This window comes from Pezoporus occidentalis, unplaced genomic scaffold (genome assembly GCF_034315485.1).
Source record: "Pezoporus occidentalis ecotype Australia unplaced genomic scaffold, CSIRO_AGI_Poc_V1 ctg69, whole genome shotgun sequence".
Taxonomy (NCBI): Eukaryota; Metazoa; Chordata; class Aves; order Psittaciformes; family Psittacidae; genus Pezoporus; species Pezoporus occidentalis.
Genome location: NW_026916041.1, coordinates 3115676 through 3137000, shown reverse-complemented (window position 1 = coordinate 3137000; position 21325 = coordinate 3115676). Strand labels below are relative to the sequence as shown.

The following is a 21325-nucleotide window of genomic DNA, read 5'->3' as shown; positions in this document are numbered from 1 at the left end:
GCTCGGCGGGCAGCAGTCACAGGGGCGAGGACCTGCGGGGCAACGGGGGAACACACGCGGAGAGCGGGGAGCGCACGGGACGGACCAGGGAGGGAACAGGGACGGGGACGCGTCGCAGCCGTGGGTCAGAGGCACAGCAGGTTGGGAGCGGGGTGGCGCAGCGTCACCTGGCGGCTCCGCGCGGGATTGCCGCGCAATGACGGCGCTGCGGAGGTGGGGGTGAGGGATTCGCGGCTTCCCTGGCGCGCGGGAGTGACGTCACCGTCCGTCCGCCCTCGCGGTGCCTCCGCTATGGGGAAGAGCCGGTCGCGGGCGGCCAAGGCGGCAAACGTGTTCCGCATCGCTCGTAGCGCCGCCGCCGCCAAGGCCAAGGGCAAAGGCAAGGGCAGGGCGCGGCCCGTCACCTCCGGGCTGAAGCAGGTGAGCCGCGCAGGGGGTTTGCCGCGGGGCTCCCGCCGGGTCGGGCCGGGCGGGTGAGGGCCTTCCTCCTCTGGGGCCTGTCCTGCGGAGCTCTCGTGGCTGACTGAGGTGGTTCATGGACAGAGCTCCTCTGGGCCACAGAGTGGCGGAGTACACCGTTTCCACCCGAAAGTGGGGTTTATTTGTGGATGCTGTCATAGAATCATGGAATGGTTAGCTTTGGAAAGCACCTTTAAGATCATCTAGTCTTCAGAGAAGCGCAGTTCATTTGACTCATGTCCTGCGAGCTTCTGCCATAGGAGACTTAAAGCTGTTCTCCTTGGGGGGGGTGTCATTTATAAAGTACCCGTTAGCACCTCGGTGTGCCTGAGGGAGTGGGATGCTAAAGACAACGTCAGTAGTTCAGTGAGGTTATGTTTACTTGCACCGTCACTGATGGTGTAATTCAGGGCACACATCACCAAAATGGCTTGACCCAAACCACCAGGCACAGATACAGCTAAGGCAAGGCCTTCCTGCTCCTTTCTGAAGCGAAAGCATGCAAAAATAATACTTTGTAATTTTTTATTATGGAGAGGAATAAAGAGGAATGAGTGGGCCGTGTGGCTGGGAGCAATGCAGGGGAAAAGGGATGGGGGATGATCTAAGCAAGAATTTTCCTCTTGGTAGCCAGTAAGTCATTATACAGCATCTGCTTCTCAGAAAATGCCTCCAGCCAGGGCTGTGTAATCTGCTGAGAGTTCAGCTGGTGTTTCTGGAAAGGCATGTGATAATATAAGTGGAAACTTAGTGGCTTATTGTTCCCATTAGATTTAGTGGCAGTGTGTTGGGCAAACCAAGTTAAACAGGAACTCTAAAGAAACACCCTTTCAGATTTTCTCCTGCAAGCTAAAGCCTCTTGACAAATTCATGTGGTAGATGGACTGGAACGTAACAAACTTCAGAAGTAAACAATTTCATGTTGATGGCATCACATCCCCACTTAGTCTAGAGGGTTCTGTATAATAAAGGGAGAAACAGGTTTAAAAAACATATGCATGAAAACTCAGCTTATTAGGAGTAAAATTTTATTCTGTATGTTTGAAGCTGTATTCTTTAATTCATTAAGCCTTTGGGGATTTACTTGCCATTAACCGGTATAGGAAGATGTTCAGAAAAATTTGTTATAATAGGTTTCTTCTTTAATAGATAAAAGCTCAGACAACTTTTGATACACACATGCTAGCTATAGGGCCTCTTTCTGTGAAGGGGTCCTGCCACTATCAGGTACTAAAACTGACTGGATTGTTCCAACACCTCTGTGAAGCAGGAAAACGGTAGCAAGCCCTGATGGGCAAGCTGAGATCTTTGTAAATCATGTTGCCCACAGTCCCATCCACTGGTCTGAGCTAGGAACTGAGTCTGTATTTCTGGGGTCAGACTCCAGTTTATTATGAATTGAAGTGCTAACCTGAGCAGGCTTTTTTTATCAGCCTCTTGCCACTGCTTTCTTACCACTGGTTCTCTTGATGACTCAGAATAAATGGAATTAGTGGAATGGAATAGGTGCTCTGAAATTACAAAAGCTTTGAAAGCAAAATGAATATGTGTCACCATTCACAGTTTGCTTCTGTGTAAATTGCTGAGAGGTGAATTACAGGCATAGCCTATGGAACAGCAGTAGTATCCCGAAATATGGGGTTGCCTGAAGATGTATGAGTATGCTTCTAGAACATTTGAAATGTAATAAATTTAATAAATAGAATTACTTTTTCCCCAAATCGAGTCTGTTTTGCCTGTGAAGGTAACTGGTGAGTGATCTCTCCCTATCCTTATCTTGACCCAAGAGCCTTTCATTATATGTTCTCTCATGTCCAGCTGAGGAGGGGAGTGATAGCGTGGCTTTGGTGGGCATCTGGCATCCAGCCAGGGTCAGTGCACCACACGAATGAAGGAAGGAACCTTTCCTGGAACTCCAGTCCAGCTAAGAGGAGCCAAGGATGGTGTCACAGGGCCTGTCTACACTGTGGCCTTTGTTTTCTCTATGTTCTGTTTCTGGATCACTGTGGGCTCCATTTCCAATAGAACAAGTTTGACTGCTTTCATAATTTTCAGCTTATTAGAATGTTAGTAGTACATGACTGGATGATATAATTGCATAACAGAAAAGCCTACTAAAAAGTAAATTTGGAAGATACACATATAAGACTTGCTGTGTAATAGTTGTACAAAAATGATGCAGTTTCACATGTCAATGGAATTCTTGTTAAAAATACCAATGTGAGGGTTTTTTTTTCTTCCCAGATAAACATTAAGAATGCTGAGAAAGTTAACACAATAAATAAAGCATTTGCGGAAGTCCAGAAAGAAATACAGCAGATACCAAAAGGCACAGCAGCAGAACCTGAGAAGAGTCATCAGGTAATTTCCCTTTGTAAAAATCTGAGGAAGGAAATGAAAGGAATGTATATATTCAAAGCACTATATCCTGGCTCTTAAGACTGTAGGCAATTCATGCAGTTGCTTTAAAACTATAAACTCAGTTTTATTAATTTCAGTGGTGTGGTAATTTTGAAATCTCATTAGCATTTTCAAGTGCTTTATAAATACCAAAGTAAAGAGAGAAAAGGATGGGTAGCCAAGCTGGAGCATGGCTCCAAAACCATATTTTTAAATTATGTTTTTTTTGATTTTTTTTTTTTTTTAAGTTAACTTCAGCTCCAGCTCCTTGTTCTGAGACTTACTTTGCAACATGACTAGACAGAGAAAGTAAGGATAAACCTTGTCATTCCCTACCTGAAGCACCTGACAGTGCTCTGAACCAGCTCTGCCTCTCTCTGTTCCCAATTCCTAAGCCTTCATATTCTGTCATCAGAAGTAGCAACACCTGAAAGAGGCATTTCTGTGTGGTTCTGAGTTACCGGCTGGGCTTAAACCCTGACAAGCTCTTGCCTGCGGCACTTAGGGTTCAAGACAGTGTTTCACTTGTCTTCATCTAGTCCCTTAAACAGGGCTATGTGCAGTCTTGTGCAAGAAGTAATTCACAGAACTTAAGTTCTGCTGACAAACTCCTCTGTATGTGAGTCTGATGGTCCGGGTTGGGGGAGAGAGGAAGCAGTGGACCAGGATGAGGTACAGATGAATCCACCCCAGCTGTTGTGAGAAGTAGACATGAGTTGAGTATTACTGTGCCTGGGGTGATCAAGTTTCTATATGGCTGGGAGCGACAAAACTAGTGTCAGATACCTTAAGGAGAGGCTGAGTAAAAGTAAATATAGGTAACAGTGCTGCCAGCACAGATGAGGCCAAGCAAGTGTTTCAAGGCAGTTGGTGCCACCAGCCCTGTCCCTGCTCACTTGTTGCTGCATGCAGGCAGGAATTCAGACTACACCATTGCTCCTGCGCCTGTAGGGCTGACCGTGACCTAACACTCAATTTGATCGCTTGGGCTGTAATAGTATTTCTTCCAAAGTTGCAAGAGTGTTGTCAAGAGCACTTCAGAACTATAAGCTGAGCCTATTTCCATTTGGCCCTTACTGGCATAATGCTTTGTCTTTCTCCTGCAGCATAAAGTACTGGCTGCTGCTCTGTCAAGTGTAGTGAATCCTGGTTTCCTCCAAATTATTGAATTATGACTGCAATACTAGCCTAAATTAAACCCATAAAGACAGACTAATCTTCTAGACAACAGGTATTAGTGGCATTTTTTCCCCAAATGGTGTAAACTGCTTTGTACTTTAAACCCAAACTTTTTTTTTTTTTCAGGTTTCTGCAATTGTGGAAAAGGAACCAGTAAACGTGGATGCTGCCACAAGCTTATTATCTCAGTTGTGATGCATAATGAACAAAGAAGAGATTGCAAGAAATGAAGATAAGAAATACCAACAGGCTTTGTTTGTACAATTTTATTAAAAAATCTTGTTAATATACAAGTATTGGCACACTTTTAATACAAACTACAAACAGACCTTTCCTATCATCTAGGAAAGAGGAATGTCAGAAGTCAGTGTGAGAAACTTAAAGTGCTAAAACAGAAGGCACTTCACAAAATTGGTTCACTGAAACAATTTAGCATAACTTGAGGTGATGTCCTTTTCAGCTTGGCAGTGAAAGCTTCAAAATTGTTTGAAAGGTTAAAATACAGAAAGCTTCTAGGCAGTAAAGCTTCAAAGAAAATGCTGTCAACTGTGAGCAAGAAGCCTAATCATTTTTGAAAAATGCTCAGAAGACTATAGAATATGTTCACTTTTCTTACTAAAGAAAACTCCAAATAACTGGATTACACAGAGGACACACGGGTGAAAAAATGTGCCAGAATTTTTGATAAAAGCCCCTTTTTCCTCATTGTTAAATTTGTTTTGTGAAGTAGTTAAAGGAAGCAAAAGGAAATAAACTCCCAGAGTCAGTGAACTAAGAAGTTATACATTCATTATTCAAATACTTAGGTTATGAAGAAGTCTAGAATGTTATAGTTAGAGGTAGATAAGTAGTCTGGTTGACACAATATCTAATAATTTAGTATCTGCACATCAAAGAGATCACAGACTCCTTCATTATCATCCAGGTTAAAGTTGTAGTCATCTCCGGGAGTAGGAGAGAGTCGTAAGAGAGGAAAAACTGTAAAGCAGGAATAGTTTAGTTTAAGTTAAAAACACCTTTGGAAAATCAGCCCTATCTCATAATTCAGTATGTTTGTCATCACCAGTATCAGGGTTAGTCTTAATAATTAAAATAGTCTTGATAATCTGACAAGCATGCTAAGACACATACCGTGAATACCTCTACTGCCTTCATTCAGACTAGGTCAGTGACATGTCTACACGTTTTGCTTAGTATTTTAAGTGAATTTCCTGGAATGGAGTGATACCTGTGGAATGAGGACTTAATTTCTCCTTCTGCAGCAAAGGAGTTCCTGAGTAGGTTTTGAAACTTCCACCTGAAAGCCATCATTCATATCTATACTTCTTCACCTTCTTACAGTATTGCCTATATCAGCCTTCAAGTATTTATCATTTTAAGTAAGGAAGTTGCAATTATCCCTGTTTTACAGGAATCAAAAAAATAAATGGAGACTAGCAGTTTTTCCATGCACTGCATTTCAAGCATGGACTTCAATACATCTTTGGGGAGGGAATGCAAGAAGAGAAGGCCCAGCCCTCATGCTGTACCTCAGGGAGCACTAACCTAGTGCAGAGGAGCTGGGCATGCTGTACCTGCTTTAAAAGCAAAGACTATTTCCATTTCAGCCATATATTGGCACATTCACATAATCCCATTTTGCCCCTCAGATCTTATAATTACATGGTTCTTTCTGGATAAGCCCTGAGGTTGTCTGCTTGAAAGGCAGGTAAGCAGAGGCTGCTTACAGAGCAGAGGACAAGAGGAACAATACCAGCCGAGTTCACCTCTTTGCCTGGCACCTCAGTGAGATAGAGCAGAGAGGCAGAGAACACATGAACTCACTAGCTGTGGCTCAGTTCTGCACTCGTATGGCCACCAAGGTGCCATCTACCAGTCTGCATGCATGCATGTCAGTATGTTCCAAAATGTTTACTCAAAGCACATGCAGGAAGCCTGAAGCAGAAGAGAATTAAACCAGATCTATTTTTTTTTATGGCAGCACTCTAGTCATCAGCTTGTTTTTTCCTTGTTCCTGAATTAATGCCTGGTGGGTTACTCATGCATGTAAGTGCTTGCTGGATTAAGACTTTCATATTTTGATTGTTAAAACCCAACTATTTTGCTTGTTAAAAAAAACACTGTTGCAGGGAAAGGAAAGGGGAGCAAAGACAAGAATGACAAAAGACAGAGGAGGCTTTATAGGGGAGAGAAGTAGTATCATACTGACTCGGCATCAGATTTAACAGCTAAGAGTGCTCTTCACACAAAACCCATGCTGCTACTTGTGATTATTAGAGAAGATGCTAAATACTTACCGTCAGAAGACATGAGTTCATCAATAAGATCCCCACCAATCCCTGTGAAGGACAGAAGTGTGTGTTTATGGAAGTCAATACATATTCCCTGCATTAAAACACTGAACTGCAAAGTACAAGTATGGCTCATGTGCTGTGTAGGAGCCGTGGCAATATGTAAAATGTATTCACCTTTGTATCCCTCATTTTTTCCCCAATTTTCTGAATGTCTTAGGCAGTATTCACAAACCCTGCCTTGAAGGCTGCATTTCAATAGTAGCCACTTTAAACAAATGGCTTACAGCCCTAGAGCTGTGTACAACATGAAGCTTATTTGGTAGCAGAGCAAGGTATTTTGCTCAAAATGAGTCTGATACTCAGAGCTGGCTCAGTGGCTTCACTAGGAGATAAATGGGCCTGTTATTTCCACTGTGTAACTGGTTGGTAACTTGGTCACAAAGAAGGGCTTAGGAAACTAACAAAAATATTTGAACAGGAACTACTGCTTCCTACCTGTGGGCTCCTCCATCTTTGCCAAGTCGAATGAGTTTGCCTTGAGAATACAGTTAACATCCAGGGGCAGCAAGCCCTGGTAGTCGTTTGAACTAGCTGTAGCTTGGGCAACATCGCCTGAAAGGCTGGAGTACAACACCGATTCTGGAAGGCTGGAGTAAGCAGCTGCTGGGGTTGCACTGTTCTGCTCTGTGCTGCCGTCTGCAAAGACAGGCACATTATGAATCTGTTATGGTAAAAGGGAACACAGACCGCCTGCACATGGCTTTGTCTTTTGAGGCAAACATGGCTAATGTCTGGGATGAGGCAGGAGGAGTCTCGCCCTTCCAAAATCAAAGGCATAGTTTAACTAACTATTAATTGAAGGTTAATAAATAAAGGTTAATCAGGACCTATCAGAAATGCAGGCTGTGACACTGACAGCATTTTCTTAAATCTTTTCCTATTACCCTCCTATTATTATGAAAAATATACCTGATATTCAGACAGTCTCTCACTGTGGCTATGTGGAAGAAGTGAAGTGACCTTGTGGCACAAAAGCTGGAACTGGTGCCTGTATTATCTGCCTCATTAAAAGGTACATGTTCAAATCATATTCTCCATCAGAGGCTGGCAATTTCCTTCCATACTGCATTCTGGAGAAGCACCTCAGAATAATTAACTGGATCACATTCAAAACCTGTTTGGTACAAGATGATAAGCTACGAGGGAAGAATCTATTTCACCAGACAGAAGAGGAAGAGGTTTCTCTGTAACCTCTTCAGAGCTCTTAGTAAGCCCTTGGGGTAGTTTCTTAACAGACAGCTGCTAAGCTATGCAAATTCTTGATCTTTCTTTCATTTAGCACCTTTTCCTTCTTCCCCTCCAGTTCCCTCCCCTCCCACCACCTATGTGAGGCAGGAAAAACCGTGGACCCACCTGATGGCGTGTCCACAACTGATGTTTCTGGTAACTCTTGTGCTTGGCTCAGGTCATGTTGTTCTGGTGGATTCTCAGGAGCTGCAGCAGGTTTAAGCGGAGTTGCTGTTGCTGCAGGTGGTGATGAGGGCTGTGCAAGGTCATCAGGTGGAGGAACTGGAAACACCATGGGCTTGGAGAAGCTTGATTCTTTATTTATAAGCAGCACATGGATAGGTCCTGAACTACTTTTAAGATTGATCTGGTATTTCTTCTGTCCATTCTGTCCCTGTAATGGTGGTATATTGCAAAAGTTACCATTCCTTGAGAACTCTTAACTTTACAAAATATAACAGTAACTGCATAGTTACTTCCCACAGAAAATCATGAAGATGTTTGAACAGAATTCTCAAAGTGATACAGAACATAAACACATATTCTTTTAGTTACATCACCAGGAAGAGCTCAGAATTGGCACAGACATATCAAGTCATGCTCAGGAAAAAAAAAAAAGTATTTAAAACTAATACATGTTATCTGTCCTGTAATGTATTTACCTGACAAAACACAGCTGCAGAGAACACAAACATAAAATTCTACTAAGTGCTTAATGAAATACTGAATTGTATTTACATGAGACTTACAGCAAGGCTACATCTTGCTAGTAACAGCAATGATGAACAATGATTTCTGTGCATTTATGTTTCTTCCTTTTAAATGGAGCTTCAGAATGATGCTGGTTAGTACCAAGCATGCTAAAACAGCTGGTTATCTCACCCAGACTGAGAGAACACAGGATCCTAAGTCAGTAGAAACAATTTCTTAACTGATTTGCCAGGCTTTCTTTTGGGCAAGTTACTGAAGCAACACAGCTAGGACTAGCTTCCTCTAGCACAGCCTCAGTGAGACCACCGACTACACAGTGGCTCATTCAGCAAACTCTTTTTCTGCACATACATTCTAGGAAAAATGAGCATGAGAAAAGTGGGACGGGAGCCTTGGAAAAGAACCAAAGCAAAAAACATCCAGCATGAATATGATGACAGAGACTAAGATCAGCTGGTTTAGTCCTCAAGAAAAAGCCAAAAAACCCCTGAAGATAAAACATCACAGCTGATAACTTTGGTCCCACAGAGAACCTTACCATTGCCTGAACTGATTTCAGCAGAGACAGACCAAGACAGTAGCACTGATTAGTGTAATTGTTCTAGCTTTGGACGATTTTACCACACTAGACTGTACTTAGCCTCACTAAAAATGCTTGTCAAACTTCTCAGGTGAATTTTAGCCCTCTACAAGCATAGTGGCTATCATGCCTCATACAATGCTGTCTCCCAGTTATACAACAAAAAAAAGTAAAGATGGACAGAGGTAAGTAATCTGACCTCCCAACCTCACCCATTTAAGCCTTTAAGCTAAAGTGAGACTGTAGTTTATCCAGTCTAGTACCATGAGACTAAACAAATCGAACTAAACCTGCTGCTAAATCTAAATGGCTTTTTCCTAAGAGTACAATATAGCAGAGAAATTTGACACGTAAAGTCACTGCTAAAAAAGTTCTCAAGGCAATTCATGATAATTATGCCTCATGTAGCTCTTCTTTTCCACTGTCCCTGTGGAACGCTTAGGTAAACAAGAAACCAGTACATACCATTTCGGGTATAGGTACTTCTAACTGTGTACCACAAGGTGCTTGAATTGCTAGAAGTGTGTCTCCTGGTTAAATAGCAATGTTTAACAAAGGGTTAAGTGTGCATATTTTCCTTAAGTCTGGCATGCTATCCACTCAAATGATATTACAAGGCCACTTGTAATACTGCATAATTACAGCATAAATAAACTTGTGGTGGGGGCTGCATAGTCCCTGTTAGATGTAAGTACTTTGCACAGTATAAATCATAAAGTTCTAGTACTTAAACCATAGTTGCAAGAATCTTTTCTCATAGCAGTACAATATTTACCGCTTCCTTTATCTGTTTGTTACTGTCCCCAGATCTCCTAGTTGTATATACAAAGTGAGGTGAAAATATTTAATGAGCTCCTTTTTCAGCTAAACCAACTCTCTGGTCCAGCTCACTTCATGGCTTTGAAGAGTAGTGGTAGTACAGAGAAATTGAATAGGAGGAAGAAAAGTTATTAATGATTGTCTTCAATGCCAGCACTTCCAAGTGTCTAATCTCACAGCTTCTGCAGCACATACAACTGGAATGTTTCTGCAGCACATACAACTGGAATGTATCAGCTGGCTACCAAACTCATCTGTGGCTTACTATGTACACTGAAACATGGTGGTTAAAGTCAGTAGATCACAATTACATCAACAACACTGGCACAACCTGCCTTACACTGCAGGTCACTCGCCTACTTGCACATCATTTCCCCTTTGTCCAGAACTTGGGATAACACTTTTCTTTCTCTGCTTCCTAAGACACGAAGTACTATGTGACTGGTGTACTAAGTGCCTCCACATTTTGCAATGACTAACTCGTTTTAGTAACAGCTCATTTTTGCTAAACTCTGCAGTAGTTGTCTGATATTGCATTTCTATTCAAAACCAAACCCTTCTTCCCTGTGACAAAGAAGAGATGTTCTGAGCCTAGCTGGAGGCTGAACAGCAATCTTCCCCTGGGTGGCCCAGGATCCAGAGAGGATTTCAAGTAACTTCTGTTAGAAATTCTTGGCAACTTCTTCAAACTTCCTGTTCAGAAGGAATCCTTTTCATTTAGTAGCAATGCCCCATCACTGAACTTCATGTGGCTCCATTTATAGCATTCATCTATAGCATCACCAGGAGCTCCCTTTGTCCACAACAGCCATCAGAAAATGTTATGACATTTGGACCTGCCTCGTCTTTCTGGTGTGCTGGACCAGCATGTCCTGTCCCTGGCTCCATTAATGGCCTGAGACAAGCTGCTGAGAAGCATGAATACAGAAAATTCTTCTGAAACCAGTACTCCAAAACCAGATGAACTTGCATTCCATACAGTCTGTGACTACAACTAGAAAATGCTAGAACTTGCTAGTCATGAACATCATGAGAGACATCTGCTTAGTACTTATCACTATTAAGTACTTCTAAATTCACAGTACTTGAAGGGAAAAAGCAGGCTAATTAGCAAGTTTTCAGGAGGAAAGTTAGGCCCTCATTTTAAGAAACAGCAGCAACTTACCATTGAAGCAGTTGCAGATATCTTCATGGGTGACATATGAGAACGTAATTTATGTCAAGGAACATTTTTTTTAAAGCTACATAAAACTAGTATTTGTTGCCACTTAAAAGACATTTGTCCAAGCTGAGCCTAACCTATAAACTTACTGCTGTTACTCAGAGGTGCAATCAAGACATGATATTTTGCTTTCAGAATGGCTAGTTAAAAATGACAGAGTTCTCCCTTTTAAGGGAAAAAAAAAAAAAAATCAGTATCTGTGAAGAAAATACAAAAAGAAAAAAATAAGAAGGAGAACATGTAAAATCTTGTTTGGAAAAATACCATTTACCTCAGTGAATTCTGACACTACAGAATTCGAGTACATAACAGGACTTCCCAGAATTACACAAAAATACTGCCAGAAGGACTTGAGAGAGAATTTGCCATCTCATTTCCCTGCCTCAAGGTAGGATCAACTGTTAAAGACATTCCAAACAGATATTTGCCTCCCCTCTTATGGAAAACCTCCAGAGGTGGATATTCCACCACCTCCCTGGGGGGTCAATTCCAGTGCTAGCTCTCCCAAATGAAAGTTTCTCCTAACATCTAACTTCCACCTCTTCTGCTACAAGATCCATTTTACAGGAACAGTTTCTGTAGAGCAACTCAAATAATTTTTAAGCACTCTTCACTATGCTATAGTTAAGAAGGGCACTTTCCTGCTTCCAATCTCAGGTGCCTATTTTATTCAGTATCTTGCAAGATAGCTAAACACATGGTTACAAGCAATGAAGCTGGAACTCCCTGCTCATGGGGTACTGACATGCAGGATTTTTTCTTGTTTGAAACCCAGCAAGCTTCAGGCCTTTTTCAACTCACTTTATCTTTGGTTGATAGAGTAATCTTTTCACAAGAAGAAAGCAACACAAATAAAAGTTATGTAAAGCACTGGTATGAAAGTATAAATTCACGTGCCAAAACCCAATACAATTAATTTTAAATAAAACACTGGGATTATGCTATGGACTTAAAAAATACTGCCATATACATATATATACACACACACGTATGTATGTGCTAAATTTTATTCAGGTTACCAATCATACAGTCACAGAAGATAAAAGGTCATGTAAATAAGATTTGGATTTTTCTTTCTTTTTGAATAACACCCTGAAAAATGTATTTACCTTTCCTGGCTTCTAGATAAAATGGACTACATGATACCTTATCAATTACCTACACTTTAACTATTGCTTTAACTCTAGGCTCCACAATGCAGAGAATTAATTTAAAAGGATATTGGTTGTTTGTAGAATCATCCATGACATTCTTGATACTTTGCTGAAGCCACAGTTTCTGCTGATCCAATTCTTTTTCTTTTAGCTCTAGATCTTCAATTTCAGCTTCCAGATACCTCAGCCTGTCTATGACTTCTTTTGTGTTGCAGCCAGCACCTACTCCTCTTAAAAAGGTATAAGGGTTCATGAAACCACAAGTCAAAAATCTAAACCAAACAGGCAAAGGCAATTCTTTCAGACTACTTTCAACATTTTGAAAATCCACTAATATTCAATATGAAGGTGTCGTGGTTTAAGCTCAACTGGTAACTCAGAACCACACAGCCGCTCGCTCACTCCCTCCCCTTCTTCCTCCCCCTGCTCCCAGAGGGACTGGGAGGAGAATCAAAAGAATGTAACTCCCACGGGTTAAGATAAGAACAATCCAGTAACTAAGGTATAACACAAACCACTACTGCTGCCACCAATGATAATAATGATAAGGGAAATAAAAAGGGAAGAGAATACAACCGCTCACCACCCACCGACTGACACCCAGCCCGACCCGACCAGCAATCTGGGCCTTCCAGGTAACTCCCCCCCAGTTTATAGACTAGGCATGATGTGCTGTGGTATGGAATACCCCTTTGGCTGGTTTGGGTCAGGTGTCCTGTCTTTGCTTTCTCCCACTTCCTGTGCCCCTCCTCCCTGGTAGAACATGAGACCAAGAAAGTCCTTGGTTGGAGTAAACATTACTGGCAACAACTAAAAACATTGGTGTTATCAGTGTTGCTCCCAGACTGAAAGTCAAAAACACAGCACTGCACCAGGTACTAAGATGGAGAAAAATGACTGTTACCGCTGAACCCAGGACAGAAGGAAATGTGTGTTTACCCTTGCAGCAGTGCTTTAACAGAAAAAAAAAATCGGGTCAAATTTAGAATTTCCCTTAACTGAAATTTATTTTCTCATGGAATGTAGGCTTTCTCTGCACTGGAGCTGGCTTGCAGGCCGTTTCTCCTTCCCCTTTAACTCTTAGCTTAAGCTTTCACATTCCATGACCCAAAGAAAAATAGGCATGGGCTACAGGAAGGTGGGTATGTGGAGACAGTGTGTCCCAATACCCCTCCCAGATTCACCTAGAGTAAATTTACTCAATTACAAGTGCCAGTTATAAAGCAGCACTGCAAGTTTTTCTGAAAGTTTCTCTTCTGTATGCTTTAAGCTTGATTTTATGTATCGAAGATGCAAGTTAAAGGGAAGACTTTCATTTGCAACTTTGCTGTAATCCTAAAATGTACTGCTGATTGACGAGCATAACATTAATTTTACAGTGTCATATCTAGTTAGGGTAAGTGAAGAAAAAGCAATTTTTGTGGCTCTTGAGCATGTGAAAATTTGCAAGATTGTCATGGCTTACTTCCACTGAATGCTGTTTTTTGACTTCTTCTCAATGAGATCAATCCCCTCCAAAACGTTGGTGATATCATAGATCCTTCTCTTCTGCCTCACAGCAAGGGTATCAGCAGCCTGTCAAGAACAAATATCAGCAACTTGCATGCTGAGGGCAAAAAAACAGTTAAGCCATTCCCTTGGAAAAATGCCCACTAATGTCATTCTGATAGGAGAAGGTGCAGTTCAAGAGCTCAATCTTGAATTCAGAAGTTCTGTGTGTAGTGTTACAAAGCACGCTAGAGGAGTCACCTCTTTGAAGGCTGGACGGCCTACCCTCGACACTGAGAAGAGTTTATATGTGTTGCAAAACCCGTATCTGGCATTTAGAGCACATGTTATTCAACGGCACGTAGGAGCCTGCACTGCTCTTTTTGGAAGCTAGGATAGAGTAGGGAAGGCTGACAGCAGCACCCTGCAGTTAAGCAAACCTCTGAAGCCAACGTATTGAGTTTATCATCCCTTCTGCTGACACTGGAGGTACTGCAGCCTTTGTTTCAATTAAACTGTTCTGGGATATGAAACCACAGGGCTGTAGTTTCACATGGCAGCTGAAGGAGGGCTGCAATCCTTCAAGCCAGCATCATCCTCTAACATTTCACTGCACAAATTCACCTCACAGCATACATGGGCTTACTCTTATCTGTCACACTGAGTGCCAAGAGCTGTTTCACAGCCACCAGGACCTTGGTACAGATCACAGGGATGCTTGCCAATGTCACACTCTCACTTTTACATTACAGCTAACTATGCTGTGTGTCTGCATGCTGCCAGAGCTCTTCACTGAAAGCAAAGCAGAGTGTTAAGCAGAGGAAACAGTCTGTTTCATGCTGTAATTCTCTCCAGGGTGACTTTTATGTACCTGAAGCAAAGACCTAAGATAAAATAAGCAAATTTGAGCTAGTTGTGCCTTCCACACCCTCAGCTCTTTGACGCTGTGAAGCAGCTCAAGTTCAGAGAATATTAGCTAAAAAGAGAAAAAAGCAAAGAGGAGTCTGATTCTGTACCTACTCAAGAAACTCAGATTCAGTGATTACAAGGGATTATATGTATTAAACAGATTAAAATAACAACAAGAAGAGAAGGACAGCTGGCAAAGACTTCTGCATCCCAAATGTGAACTAGTGAGTAAAGCCAACTAATTTCCACTATAGGCACATAATGATTTATTTCAGTTTGTCTTAACAATCTATTGAATTAATACTTTTAATAAAGTAAATTATATGAAGAGTACAACCTTAGACAATCACAACTAGGAAGGAAAACCAAATCCATTTTATAGCAAAGTCTACATAACTCCTTTTACAGTATTTTCTGAACTATAAACAAACTCGCTAATCTCCCAAAGAAGTAACATTTTCCTGTGAGAAAGTTAATTACTAGAACTTGGTAGTACTTATTTTTCATTTTTGCTAGTGAAGTAAAATTAAAATGCAAAAATTAAAGAAGAAAGAATATTTTAAAAAAAACCAATAACCAACTCATAACTGTGAAGTATAAACTCTGCTTTTTCACCTTGATAGTGATGTACCTACTAAACTGTGTTTCTACTGATACCATTATCAACAGTTAGCTTTCGTACAGTCTTCTGTAGCAGCCCGTTAAAATCTTTTCCTATCTAACAGAACAAAACAAATACAAATTCATATAAGGCACACACTTTACTTCTCTCCCAGGAAATGGGCTCTTCAGTCACTTGCATCAGCAGGTATGTGCCTGCTATCCTAACCTGCTATTTCTGCTGCATGCATATACATACATAATGCTTATGATAACTGCAAGAGAAGCCTTCAAGATTCTAGGAATTGACAAAACTGACGCTACCTATGCAATGTTTAATCAACGTCCCTTATCTCTCACAGTCTTCAGAGGCATGATTCCTACAAACTGTCTGCATTATTCAGTACAAGGAATAGACAGCATGCAATTAATCAGCTGCTACTCAACTTTCTGCTTTTTTCTCACTGCTTTACATACGGACCTAGGGCTTATTCTGAACAATGAAGAAACTGCTCTGGAGATAGACTGCATTACCTCTTGAGATATTACAAAAGGCCCATCTGTACAATATGTAAATGCTTTACTACCCTTAATGTATTTTCAAACTGTGCTGGCAGTAAAAGATACCACTGTATATAAATTTGTAGCTATGATACAAAAGTTAAAGACTTCTTAAAAAAAAAGTCAATAATTTTGAGTGCTCAACTTCAGATAGTTCAACACTGGAGTAATCTCAATACTCTAAATGCTGCTGCATTTCATACCCCCAAAGCACAGCTCCCACTAACAGCAGCACTGGAGATACACCATTGCTGCAAACTAGGCTCCAGAACCTCAGGTTACTGACTGAGAAAATGAACACCACAGTTACATATGTATTTGGCTTGACTAACCTTGTATATAATTCAATCACAGCTGCATAATCCAACTACTTAAAACAAGAAATCCAACTAAGAAGTCAAACTGGGGCCAGCTGGGAAGTTGAATTGAGACATTCACTAGCTTTTTGGTGTTGGTCATTTAACCTAATTAATTACCTTCCCAAAATTTTATAGGGAGCTTCACAGATATTTTAAAAAATAAAGTTCCTTCTTGAAACTGTCCAGTGTAACACGTCCTGGTAGGTACATGGCTAGAAATTAAGTTCAGGCATTCAGTTCCTTCACACAAACCACACACTAATGACTTCAATTAGAACAGCCTCCAGAGGCAAATCTGTTGTCAGAAACACTTCTGAAAACTCAGTTTCTCAGCCTATGTCAAATGGTTGAAGCAGATCCAGCAGCATAAGAAAGGGACATCTACCACAGTGGCTCTGCTAATATGATTAGATGTAGCTTCCACAGTCCTTCCTCTGAATCATTTGTATTTGGAGTTCCTTCATAAAATCTTTTCCACCTAAAGCTGCTCCACCCTAGTCATTCCTTTGATTAAGTACATATCTAAGAAAGACAAGTACTATAAGCACCTCACAGACAGATTCAGAACTGGAAGAAAAACATCTAAGTGCAGGGCTTCAGTTCTGTGTGCACGTACATCATGCAACTTCTGGAATACAGAAAACACACTGGTCAGCAGTTTCAGCTGCAAGCCTGCACACACACAAAACCCTGCCCAGAAATAAAACACCCAACCAGAAAAAGGGTAACTGAGAGTTTGGTTGCACTCTCACACAACAATTTCTTTGCTCCCTGGGAGCTGACAAAAGGCAGCGGGAAGCATTGGCTGCACATTCAATGCATTTGCTTGGAAGAGCAGAGGAATTTGCTAGAGCACCGCAGCAGTCATTATGGAGAAGCTTAACAAAGCAGAAGGGCCAGCAATGGCTGCTTGCTCTTCATGTATCAAAGGAAGGAGCTCCTGCATTTTCTGGACTGTACCATAGTAGGTGACATCTTCTTCTCCCCAACAGGACTGTCAACAGTTTGGTGGGAGATTTAAACTGAAAGGCATGCTTGGCAACTGTACGTGAAAGTATTGAGTATCATTATGTGCATAAAGGTTAAGGGAACATATCATGTAATAGATGGGCTTTTTCTCCTTCTGTGGAATAGGGCAATCTAAGGCAGTTGTTATCTGCACCTGATCAATGCATTTCTAAAGTTACTAGCAAACAAGTAGATTTCAGAGTACCTGATGTTTTGCACTGTTCATCAGGAACACAATCAGGACAGGAGGGATGGCATTCTGCTAAAAAACAAGTCTGCTCACAAAATCAAGGCAGAAGTAATTGTATGCCACTGAAAAAATACCTAATGTCTTGGGCATCATTTCAGGTGACATTCTTTATTCACTCATCTTGTTCTTTTTCCTCTCTTCCCTGCAATTTGTGGGTTGCTGCATATAGGACCTTTGATTACTTTCCCTTCTATATCATCCCTTAATGTTTTAAGCTTATTTCCATAACTAGATTTCTTTATACAGGGTTACCAGTGGCAGTTGTGCCACGATTTGAGAATAGCTGTTTCATTTTAAAGTAAGCACTGTAGAGTTAAAATTTAATGTAAAGAAAATCCTCACTCCCGCTCCCACAACTTGTCAGAGGTGAGCAGAGAAGTGTCCAGAACTGAAACATTTCCAAAAGAAATTCATCACACAGAACTCGCAGGGCTCCCTGCACCTAGAGCGAGGAACAGCTCCCATGTATAGGATACATCACTTCTTCTTCACAGTGACTCAGCACGTGCCCAACAGTATTCTCTTACAGAACTGTAATTATAGATGTACCCAAAGTTGTCCAGGAAATGTTCTATAGAACAGCATTTCCTTCTCAACTGCTAAATCACAACGCTAGAAGTACACTTAATGTTTCCAGCTTGTATTTCCTTCATAGTGCCCTGCTGGTTTTGCTGCAGAAATATGCATCAGCAGCACAATACCTGTCTGTAGAGAGACATCTGAAGACATTCACTGCATAAAGCATTTCTTGGAACACTGCCCCATTTCAAGACCGTCCTGTTCTTCGGTTCCCCTGAATGTTGGCTTTTATTTTTCCTTAGATACGCAGCTTATTCATGAGAAATACTGGCTACAGAAATGTACATTCTGACTCACAGTTTATGAAACTGCAAGCGATTTCTGCACTTCAGTTAGTATTTACTTCTAACAAACAGTATCCTGTGCATCAGAAACTAGTCTCCAATAGGTCTTGAGCAGAAATGCCTATGGCTTGTTGAAATGCTCACTCTACCAACCTTCCCATTTCCTCTAGGGGTATTCCTTCCTCACAAAAGGAAATGAGAAATGTCATCCCACGTCTCTACACAGCCCAACTCCATTGTTCAAATCCATTTTTTTAGCTTTTTAGGCTAAGCTTTTTGACCTCATGTCCTACAAATTGAGTACAGTTTGCTTCTCAAACTGACCTGGAACAGCTCGCAGCAAGCAGAAGTAAGCTGCACAACAGTCCCTGAGATGTGGGCAGCTTAGCTCTGTTTTACTAAAGAAAGAGGCAGTTAAATACGAAGAAGTTAATCTACCTGCCCACACCACAGCATAAATAGATGAGGAATATAAAACTTATCAGTGACCTTCCCAGTGCACCCTGAAGTTTCACTAGCCACAACAGCATCACCGAACAGCTTGCTCTCTCCACAGGGATGCACAGAAAAGCCCAGAGAACACCATTCACCTCCATGGAGCCATTGAGAACAATCAACAAATAAGGCCAGTTTTCCACAAACGACTTCAAGCAGCCAAAGTGCCAAAGCAGCCTCTTATTTCACCTTGCTTACCCCTCACAGTTCCATGTGGGCCTAAACCAGCCAAAATACACTTTCACCTCGACGCGCTGCATGCCCCGACAGCCCCGGGGGCCTGAGCAAAGCCCCAGCCTCTCCATCACTGGCACAGGATTGCGGTTGTCCCAGGATTTCACCGGGGAAGTCCTCCTGCTGCTCAACCCTTCACGCCTCAGAGGCGGCCGCCTGCAGAAGTGAGTGATGACGATTTGCCACACACCCCGCCAATTATGCATCTTTTATATATATCTGCTTTATATAGATTTTAAAAGTACTAAAAAAGGGGATGGCCTGGTTTTCAACACTGTTCTTCCTTGCTAAAAGGATATCGAGGGGGACTGACAAGAAATAGGCTTAAATAAAGGCCCATACACTGAGTCAGTGCAGACAGCAACGCAGGAGAGTACAAAATAAATTAAACAATAAACCAGCGAGCTACATTTTATGCACGGTAACCATTTCACCCTCTTTAAAAGAGGCGGAACGCCTGTTTTAGCCTACGGCGGCAGCTGTCAGCCATCACCGGGCACCCCCACCGCCTCAGGGAGGAGAGGAAGGAGAGATCAGGCGCAGGGGGCCGGGCCGGCCCGGCTGGGCTTGGGTTTAGCCCGGCCCGGCCCAACTCGGGCGCCCCGCCACTGCGCCGCCGTCCCGCAGCGCGGCGGGGCCGTGCACCGCTCCCCCGCCGCGGGCAGGCCCCGCGCCGTCCAGCCCCGCCCTCGCACCGCTTTGAGGTCCAGCACGCCGTCCTTGGCCTCCTGCAGCAGCGACACGAACTTGGTGGTCAGCAGCCCCAGGCTCTTCTCGTGGCGGCTGCTGCTGCCACCGCCCGCCGCTTCGGCCGCCGCGGCCATGCCGCCCTGCGGGGCCGCACCGCAGCGCCACGTGTCCGGACCGCTGTAACGGCCCGAGCCCGGAACGGAGCCGCGGCCCGACGGCTGCGGCGGGAGGGGCGGTGCCGCAGGAAGTGACGGCGCCGCTGTTGCCTGGACACCGGCATGTTTCGGCCGCAGGCGGCGAGGGGCTGCCGGAGGGTAAAGGGCCGTGCCCGCCCCTCGGGGTGGCGGCCGCGGGGCAGGAAGGGTCAGCTTCAGGGCCCGTCCCCCCGGGAGACAGGCGCTGTCCTGCCCGCGGCCGCCAACCGGGAGAGCCGGGCAGGGCCCTGGTGCCCCTCAGGCCTGCCTCTGCCCTGCACGGCAGTTCTTCGTCACTCCACCGTTTGCTTTTGATAGAAGCCCATTTAGATTCTTTATAAACTATGTTCTCGCATCTCCAGAGGCCAGGTGGTGGTGGGCTGGTGAGGGAAAAGACCCCTTAGATGCCCAATCGCAGGTGGCAGCAGAGCATAGAGTGAAGGGACATTACACTGAATGCGCCGTGTTGTACAGCAGCTGTACTCACACAGGTAACAGCACGGTCAGGGCCGTATCTGTACATATAGCAGAAAGCAGGTGGGCTCCCTTTCTGGACCGTGAATCACTGATCTGAAATTTTACCCTTTATAAGCCCATGCCATCTCCCTGCCCTCCCCCCCACAAACAGTACTGTGCAGTGCAGGTGTCATGGTTTAAGCTCAGCCATAAATCATGCAGTCGCTCTCTCACTCCCCCAGCTCCCAGAGGGATCGGGAGGAGAGTCAAAAGAATGTAACTCCCACGGGTCGAGATAAGAACAGTCCAGTAACTAAAGTATAACACAAATCACTACTGCTACCACCAATAATAATAATAATGGAAATAACAAGGGAAGAGAATACAATACCACCACCCGCCATCCGGTAATACTCAGCCGGACCCCGGCAGTCAACTCACCCTTCCAGGTAACTCTCAGTTTACATGCCGGGCATGATGTGCTGTGATATGGAATACCTCTTTGGCTAGTTTGGGTCAGGTGTCCTGTCTCTGCTTCCTCCTGGCTTCCCCTCCTCCCTGCCAGAGCATGAGACTCACAAAGTCCTTGGTCAGACTAAACATTTGAGCAGTAACTAAAAACATTGGTGTTATCAGCGCTGCTCCCAGGCTGAAAGTCAAAACACGGCGCTGCACCAGCTATTAAGAAGGAGAAAAAATGACTGCTACTGCTGAACCCAGGACAGCAGGGCAAGGGCTGTTGATTTCCCATGCCACTGGAGGCGCTTTATTCAGTTTTTGGAGTGTTTATTTTGCTTTGCTTCTTCCTTTCTTAGAGCTAAAGCAGCCTGGTCCCAGCTCTCAAGGCTGTGCTTTATGAAAGTCCAGTCACTGATCATCAGTGAGTTGTTTTTGCAACCCTGTACTCCACTTTCAGCTTGTGCTGATGTTTTCAAGGACTTTGTTACATCCCATGCTTCAGCTGCACCTCATAATGAGAAGAGCTGGTATTAAGCTCTTGTTCACACAGCAAGCTTTCATAACAAGTTGATAACAAGCCCAACAGGCCTTGTACAGTTAGACAAAGGCCAGGACCTCCTACTAGCAACGGTGCTCTTACTGGGCACAAAAATG

At 43.1% G+C, this 21325-nt stretch overlaps 2 protein-coding genes across 5 annotated transcripts; one reads left to right on the top strand and one right to left on the bottom strand.

Moving 5' to 3' along the window:
- Positions 1-249: 249 nt before the first annotated feature.
- Positions 250-4331, top strand: RBIS (ribosomal biogenesis factor). Its single transcript, XM_062641591.1, has 3 exons — positions 250-420; positions 2704-2820; positions 4165-4331. Exons 1-3 carry the CDS (start codon positions 292-294, stop codon positions 4231-4233), a joined length of 315 nt encoding a protein of 104 aa, XP_062497575.1. The 5' UTR covers positions 250-291; the 3' UTR covers positions 4234-4331.
- On the bottom strand, positions 4290-19902 carry E2F5 (E2F transcription factor 5). Of its 4 annotated transcripts, none has more exons than XM_062641587.1 (9): positions 19568-19816; positions 13571-13680; positions 12174-12335; positions 10895-10938; positions 9376-9440; positions 7746-8013; positions 6828-7028; positions 6336-6377; positions 4290-5016 (listed from the first exon to the last, which is right to left on the bottom strand). In XM_062641587.1, the coding sequence occupies exons 1-9, from the start codon at positions 19694-19696 to the stop codon at positions 4907-4909; spliced, it is 1131 nt and encodes a 376-aa protein (XP_062497571.1). In that variant the 5' UTR covers positions 19697-19816; the 3' UTR covers positions 4290-4906. The 4 variants fall into 4 exon arrangements, with proteins under 4 accessions (XP_062497571.1, XP_062497574.1, XP_062497572.1 ...); XM_062641590.1 differs by lacking the exon at positions 19568-19816 and adding an exon at positions 14465-14485 and having other exon boundaries at positions 10895-10937; positions 12173-12335; XM_062641588.1 differs by lacking the exon at positions 6828-7028 and having other exon boundaries at positions 19568-19902.
- Between the last annotated feature and the right edge of the window lie 1423 nt (positions 19903-21325).

Bases quoted from the DNA above. Each gene is read 5' to 3' on its own strand.
- RBIS (XM_062641591.1), top strand. From the start codon at position 292: ATGGGGAAGAGCCGGTCGCGGGCGGCCAAGGCGGCAAACGTGTTCCGC. The intron at 421-2,703 runs GTGAGCCGCGCA...TTTTCTTCCCAG, and splicing joins TCACCTCCGGGCTGAAGCAG to ATAAACATTAAGAATGCTGA. The intron at 2,821-4,164 runs GTAATTTCCCTT...TTTTTTTTTCAG, and splicing joins AACCTGAGAAGAGTCATCAG to GTTTCTGCAATTGTGGAAAA.
- E2F5 (XM_062641587.1), bottom strand. From the start codon at position 19,696: ATGGCCGCGGCGGCCGAAGCGGCGGGCGGTGGCAGCAGCAGCCGCCAC. The intron at 9,441-10,894 runs GTAAGTTGCTGC...CTATTTAACCAG, and splicing joins TATCTGCAACTGCTTCAATG to GAGACACACTTCTAGCAATT. The intron at 8,014-9,375 runs GTATGTACTGGT...CCACCATTACAG, and splicing joins AAGTACCTATACCCGAAATG to GGACAGAATGGACAGAAGAA.